Source organism: Centrocercus urophasianus, unplaced genomic scaffold (assembly GCF_019232065.1).
Source record: "Centrocercus urophasianus isolate 14NV4802_14NV808 unplaced genomic scaffold, USGS_Curo_1.0 seq_13, whole genome shotgun sequence".
Lineage (NCBI taxonomy): Eukaryota > Metazoa > Chordata > Aves > Galliformes > Phasianidae > Centrocercus > Centrocercus urophasianus.
This window is the reverse complement of record NW_024884475.1, coordinates 26,228,021-26,235,274: the sequence shown is the minus strand read 5'-3', so window position 1 is coordinate 26,235,274 and position 7,254 is coordinate 26,228,021. Positions and strand designations below refer to the sequence as shown.

The following is a 7,254-nucleotide window of genomic DNA, read 5'->3' as shown; positions in this document are numbered from 1 at the left end:
TTGTAGCATACCATAGTCTTGTAGAAGAAACATATTAGCTTCTTCAGCATGTTTTGAAAGTGATAGCAAGAGCTCTCTATAGATCTTAAGAGATTTAGAAAGCTTTACGAGGAAATCCGTTCTACCGTTTGTAGAGACTTTTTCAGAAATTCAAGGCGCTCTCTTATCACCTTCTTATTTACTGTTATAATATGTGTCTTATTGGTTACATCTGACTATTTTAGTGTTAGAATTGGGTGTGCACATACTAGGTATTTGTGTATTTACTGTTTAATAAATGTTACAGTACATTTTTCACTATAAACGGTCAACTTCCAGATGAAATCTGTAAAGAAAACAATGAAGTAATATTTCAATTGTAATCGTAGTTAATGTCTCATATGTGTAGAATGGAAACAATGAATGACAGGCTGTAGTGTAACAAAAAGGGAGAGGTGGACACATCATGAATTGGTGATCTTATGCTATGTCACTGTCAGGATGAGTGGGAGGAACCAGCTGGTTCTGATAAATTTGTCTATATGATGTCCTGAGTTGTGGCTGATTAAGCAATCTCCTTTTGGTACCTTTTTTTCCTCTCTCAACTCTGACATGTAGATTTTTCCCTTCTAACTCTGTGCTATACTTTTTTTTTTCCTTCTCTTTATTTGTATGTTATTTGATTGCTAATACATTCCTTACAACAGAGTAACATGACTGGATCCAGTCATGGTTGTACTGTATTTGTATATTTTAGAGTTCCTGTAAAAAGTTTTCAGCATGTCCATGAATTCAGAAAATAACACAGAGAATTAATCAGTAGTGGAGTTACTTCAAACCAGTCATGTGACTGGCTACAATTACAGTAATTGAGGTAACAAAATTCATACTGGTTTTTAACTTTTTTACTCCATGGTATGAGTATTAAGTTTTTGAAATGTAGCTAAATAATTGGTGTTATAATATTTTTTGAGAGACAAAAACTACTTGTAGTTTTAATAAACAATTTCAATTTATAATAGAAGCATTAAATAATTCCTAGAGACGCACTTCTTGATATGGTATATGCTTGATAATTCCTGTTTAAAAATATGATAAAAATTTGATTTCTCAAAACAATAAAAATGTAAGACACGTCATGCTTTATTTTTGTTTAAAATGTAAATATAGCAAATAAAACGTGTTGGAATTCCTAATGTCGAATGTTTAAAAATGTTGTAAGCTCTATAGAAAGGACTAAAGAAAGGAAGAGGGAATAATTTTATCAGTCATCCAACATATTTGTCAGTGTCTGGTGACATTTCGTCTCCTGTTTTATTGGGAGTTTATCAAATGGATAAATTCCACTGCTTTCAATAAAAGCAGTCTTCACTGAAAATTTCAAACTAGTTCTGATCATTGTACTGATGTTTCAAACATTCAGTATAATTGTTAATTCAGTTCTACACTCTTGGGAATGCAGGAGGCTTTTTAAAACACTTTTTTTAACCTGCTACTGAATAATTCTTTTCTCAAAGATAGGAGTATAAAGGCTTGTTTAATAGGAATGACTGCCAAGTGAATTCTATTAACTGACACTAGCAGAAAATCTGGGTCAGATTAGAGAACTTTCTGTCTCTTAAGCAATCCAAATTACAGCATTTGCTTTGGGGTTTGTGGGACTCTTGAGACGTGCAATTTAGGCTTATCAGAAAACTAAAGGGAAATAGGGATCATGAACTAGAAGAATTAACTTTAGACCTGCTCTGTTTGTAGTGCCCTCAAATTTATATTGCTTCAAACAACGACAATAAAAGCAACAAAACAAAACACAGAAAGAGATGCCAAATTGAATAGAATGGTAGTGGAATGCGTGTTAAATAATTCAATCCTTCAGTATTTTTTACAGATTTAGCTTAGTCCATAGGAACATTTTTTCCTCTCCCTCCTCAGCTTGTACTTACACGTTCAATAATGCTGACAGATCTTGTTAGTAAAGAGCTTTACCTGCTTGAAAAGCAAATTTGAAATAGTAATCCCAGAGTATGAAAGAAGAACGCTTGTTTGAGTTCTGAAAAACATTATCATGCTTGCAAATCATTTATTAACAAGTTTTTCTTTCCACCTACCTTCCCCCATTCTCACAGAAACACCACTCTTTTATTAGATTGTCTGATTTACAAACAGGCATAAGTTATATGAACATTTGTAAATGTTCTCTAATAACCTCTGCTGTTTCTGTTGTCTGTTTGACACTCCATTTCTACAGTTTAAGATTGTTCTCTCTAAATGTGTCTTTTACTCCTCCTCCTTTGTATTTTTCACTTCATGAGCAAACCGACAAAAAAACAGCTTTCAACACTTTTGTATTCTTGAGTGACTTTTTCAAAAATTCGGGATGAACGGAATCCATTTTGGAGTATGTGTTGAGCTGATTTGAGAGCTAGATTCTTTTTTGACCTCAAAAAAAAAAAAAAAAAGATATGGCTTTATTCTCAGATAATTAACAAGCCACAGGTGTAATTAATTCCCCCGTCACTAAGAGCAAATACTGGATTGTTTTTATGTGTTAGACTAACAAATTTGTAATTAAGAACAGTGATCTTTTTTTTCTTTCCTTAGTTTTGAATCTGTTTTTTTTTTCAGGCATTAGAAAAGAAATGTTGGCTATTAAGACAAACTTGTGTTTGTCTAGAGAATTATTTGCAAAGTATAATCATGTTCTAAATGTTTTTTATTAAGACTTGTTAAGTAGTTGTTATCCTAACTTCAACAATTATACCAACAATCTCATTGTCTAGTTTATTTGCTCCTTATCTTCTCTGTGTATTTTGCTGGTCTTTTTTTTTTTTTCTTTGAAAGATTGCCTCTGTAAGACATAATGTCATAATAACTTTCCCAAAAAGTAAAACAAAGTTTGAAAATGTAAAATAGATCTTCTGTGTTCACTAATTATTTTCATCTAAGGTATCTATTCCAGTAGCATGTGGTGGCTCCAAAATGTCAATAGCCAAGATCATCAGCATGACTGTAATTTAGGTTTCACATCATATGATCAATCAGTTTTTTTGTTTGTTGTGATACTGAAAAAGATCAAAAAACATGGGAGTAGCTGAAGATGATAATTAAAAGTTGCTAAATATTCAGCTGTGATGTGATTAAATAGTTTACAGAGCTGCAATCCTTTCTTTTGCATTGTTTTTGATACTTATTCAGGGCAGTATAAGAATTTATTTAATTTCTTACTGAAATATGTATCTCATGTATATTAATTGAATTTGAATTCTTACTAGTTATGATACCACTGGAATTATTTTTTTATTTTATATCATATGCATCTAGACTACTCAAGCAATATGTGCACCTTCAATTTAGAAGCTTAAGATAGTAAAAATTGAGGGAGCACTTAAACTATATTTGTTTATTTGAGAGCCTCTTGTGTCAATTAATATTGTCAGAGTTCATTTTGTATCTACTGTATTTTACCTTTATAAATATCATTAAATACATGTGAATCTATCTATCTATAAATAAATTATATATGTAATGCATCGATCAGAATTCTAGGCTTTTTTTGTGTGAACAGTTTTTTATATTCTTGTCATATTGCACAGTTTAACAAGGTTCATGCAGTTCATTTTTTAAAGTACTGAAGTAACATATTTGCTCTTCTAGTGTTTCGGAAATTCAACAAAAGAAAGTTGATGATGAGAAAGAAAAAAGGTTAAGAAAGTGTAACATGGTTTCTTATTAAATGCTTTAAACATTTGTGCTGTGAAGAAGATGTAGTATTAAGATTTAAGTTGTTTGTAAGCAGTTATTGCTTGTTGTTTTGTTAGAAGACTTTAGGCTCACCAAAAAAAAGCCCCACAAAAAAAAACAAAAACAAAAAGCAAAGGCAGAAGTTGTTGGTATCTGTATTTTCTGTATCTTAAAAGAAAATTAAAGCTTAGTAGGGTTTTCTTGTCTCTCCTTTTGTAAAATATTGTATATACAATGGCATACTTCTTAAAAAACATGCATAACATATGTAAGCATATATGATAGTATTAGTTATTACATTTATTTATTGATTACTATAAAAGAGTGATAATTTATGATAAACATTTCTGGAAATAGAATTTTCTTTTATGAGTGTCCCATGATTTATTTCTACAAAACAATTTTTTTCTGAATGACCTCAAGAAGAACATTGAAATGGTCTTCAGAAGTAGATTATAAGACATGAAATACTTAAGTATTTTTTACAATTTTGGGGCATAAGTAGTGAAAAACACCAGATTTTTACTAAGTACTTAGTTGATATTTATATGGCTTATTCCAAATTAAGGCATCCCTTCCGTTCCCGTAGAAATTGATTGCTGTATGTTCTCAGATAATCTTCATGTAATAAAATCTGTAAAATATAGGGCTCTCATTGTTACTTATCTTTTTTTTTTTCTTCTTCTTTTTTTCTTTTTTTTTTTTCCAGATGACACGAGAGCAGTATATTTTAGCAACACAACAGAACAGCCTTGCAAGGACTGAAAATCCTCAATTTTACCCAGTAGGGATTTATGGATGGCGAAAGAGGTGCTTATACTTCTTTGTACTTCTGCTGTTGGTTACCATGATTGTTAACTTAGCAATGACAATATGGATTTTGAAGGTCATGAATTTCACAGTGGTAAGTATCACAGTGACTTTATGTATCCTATTTCTTCTAGTAATAAATTGTAGTCTCAATTATCTTTCTCGTATTATGCACAAATCCTGAATTTTTGGATTAGAAATGGCACGTACTACTTATGCTTACACTTTTTGTATATATTCTGATATAAGTGCAGCTTTGCCCTATTTTAGACACTGGAACAGGTTGCTCAGAGAAACTGAGGATGTTCTGTCCCTAAAGGTATTTTAGGCCAAATTGAATGGGGTCCTGAGCAACCTAGTGGGTAACAACCCTGCCCATGGCAGGGAGGTTAGGACAAGATTATCTTTAAAAGGTTTCTTATAACCCAAGCCATGCTATGTGTCTTTGATACTCTGATTCTATGATATGTTAACTATATCCTCAGAAAATATACCTGGATATTACATTTTTCCATGAAAAAGTGCATATTTGCTGACCTAATTTTTATTAGTTTCTTGCCACCACAGAGAGTGATCAATAGATGTTTGTTCTGTCTGTCCTGTATGATATATTTTTTCTGAAGTGGAAAATGAGTTAGTTGAGTTCAACTTGCGATCATGCTTTCAGTTTAAGTCATTACTATTTTTTGAATTTACTGGTCTTTTGAACTCTGTTTACCTAGAATACAGAAAAACAGTTTTGATGTCGGTTAGATCAGGTTGGTAGGTATAAAAGCTAAAGGGTTTTATGAGATGTTGTCTATCTGGAAGATATTACAACTATGAAATTTTATAGTGTTTGTACTTCAAATGTATATCGATCTGATAAAATGTCAGTGTTTGCTGAGACTGTAATCTGCCCAGCTGTTCCCAAAGCTTTACTCAAGTAAAGGTGGTAGATATGTTCACTGACTGTGATGCAGTCTTTTTTGGTATGTCAGAAGATTAAAATGGCAATTTTGCTACAATCAGTGTATTTTTTTCTCTCAATTTTGACTATCAGCAGCAGCCTTTTGATTTAGTCAGTGGTATTTTTAATTACTTGGGTCACACCACACTTCAGTTCTCTATCGGTTTCCAGGAAATAAAAAAAACCTGGCAAAAACCAGACTTAAGTACATCTGATCTACACCTGATAATGCTCTGTAATTCAAAGGATTGCATGAGATCGTTGCCTGGTGAGACTATTACACAAATACATTGCTACTACTGAATTTCCAACAGTGGATAAGTACACTGTGTTCATATTTTGACAACTATATGACTTCAATATTCATGAACTGAAGAACTTGATAGAAGCTTTTGTTTATTTCTTCTAGCATAATATGCTTGCAAAACATGATATTTTCATATGCTTTTGCTATCATATTAGAAGGGTGATTAGGTTGACTGTTTACTTCAGCAAAACAGTCTGATATTTATCCAGAGGCGAATTAACCTTAGAAAATTAAAAATGTTAAGAAGACGTTTTTTTAAAACAAGTGCAGCGGTTTTCTTTGTGCAGATTACTTTCCAATAAAACATTTGGAGCTGCTTCCATACCTGAGAAATGTTTGACCTTTCACACTACAAAGACTAGAGAAGAATCTGGGGAGACCTCCTTTTGGCCTTCCAATACTTGGAGGGAATATATAAACAGGAGGGACTACGACTGTTTACGAGGGTGGATAGTGATAGCACAAGGAGGAATGGTCTTAAATTGAGACAAGGGAGGTTTAGATTAGATATCAGGAGGAAGTTTTTCACACAGAGAGTGGTGATGTACTGAAACAGGTTGCCCAAGGAGGTTGTGGATGCTCCATCCCAGGAGGCATTCAAGGCCAGGCTGGATGTGGCTCTGGGCAGCCTGGTCTGGTGGTTGGCGACCCTGCACATAGCAGGGGGTTTGAAATTAGATAATCATTGTGGTCCTTTCAATCCAGGCTGTTCTATGATACAAGACAATGTAGCACTATTCAGATTAATGATCAAGCAATTTCTTAAAAGTAAAACTGAGATTTAGAAGTATATATATATATATTTTTCTGTGCCTCAAAGTTTTTACACAGCTAAAATTCTGTAGTGAATCACTGAATCAGTGCAGGAATCTAGTCCAAGGAACAACAGAATTGTTTCAGTTCTTCTGTGTACTGCTCTGTGTATCGAAGACCTAACTTTAGTAGCTTGAGAGATGCATGTATCTCTAAAAATAATTATGCAGACACTGAGCTACAGTTTAAAATGTTATGCAGTTAACTACAGAATTCAGTATTTTGTGAGTATGTATAACAAGAGAAAAATCACAAAATTTATGTGCATCTTTAAGACTCCTGAGTTTGTTACAAATGCAGATAAATACTATGCCACTGACTAGAATGAATTAAGTTTTAACCTTGCAATTAGAAAATATATATTAACTTTTCCCGTTTGTTATAGTCATACAAATGTAAGCAGTTCTGAAAACAGAATTGGAACAGATCACTACTTTCGTATAAAAAAAAAAAAAAAATTACATATGCTTGAGAACACTGATTGTTTTGGAATAGCATATACCTTTTAACTATCTTAGAAGTGAAAATTTTTATCTATGCTTGTTTTGAACAATCTGAAAAAAATATTCCCAAAGAGTTTTATAATTAAGAGTAACAGAACACTTTTCCTTTCCTTCTTTCTTTCCTTCTTTCTTTCCTTCTTTCTTTCCTTCTT

At 32.5% G+C, this 7,254-nt stretch overlaps 1 protein-coding gene across 2 annotated transcripts in view; it reads left to right on the top strand.

Moving 5' to 3' along the window:
• Positions 1–4,429: 4,429 nt before the first annotated feature.
• Positions 4,430–7,254, top strand: part of SGCZ (sarcoglycan zeta) — a 146,829-nt gene continuing 144,004 nt past the window's right edge. For both annotated transcript variants that reach the window (XM_042812420.1, XM_042812419.1), the window contains exon 1: positions 4,430–4,624. In XM_042812420.1, the coding sequence (XP_042668354.1) occupies positions 4,430–4,624 (195 nt within the window). The remainder of the gene's footprint in view (positions 4,625–7,254) is intronic.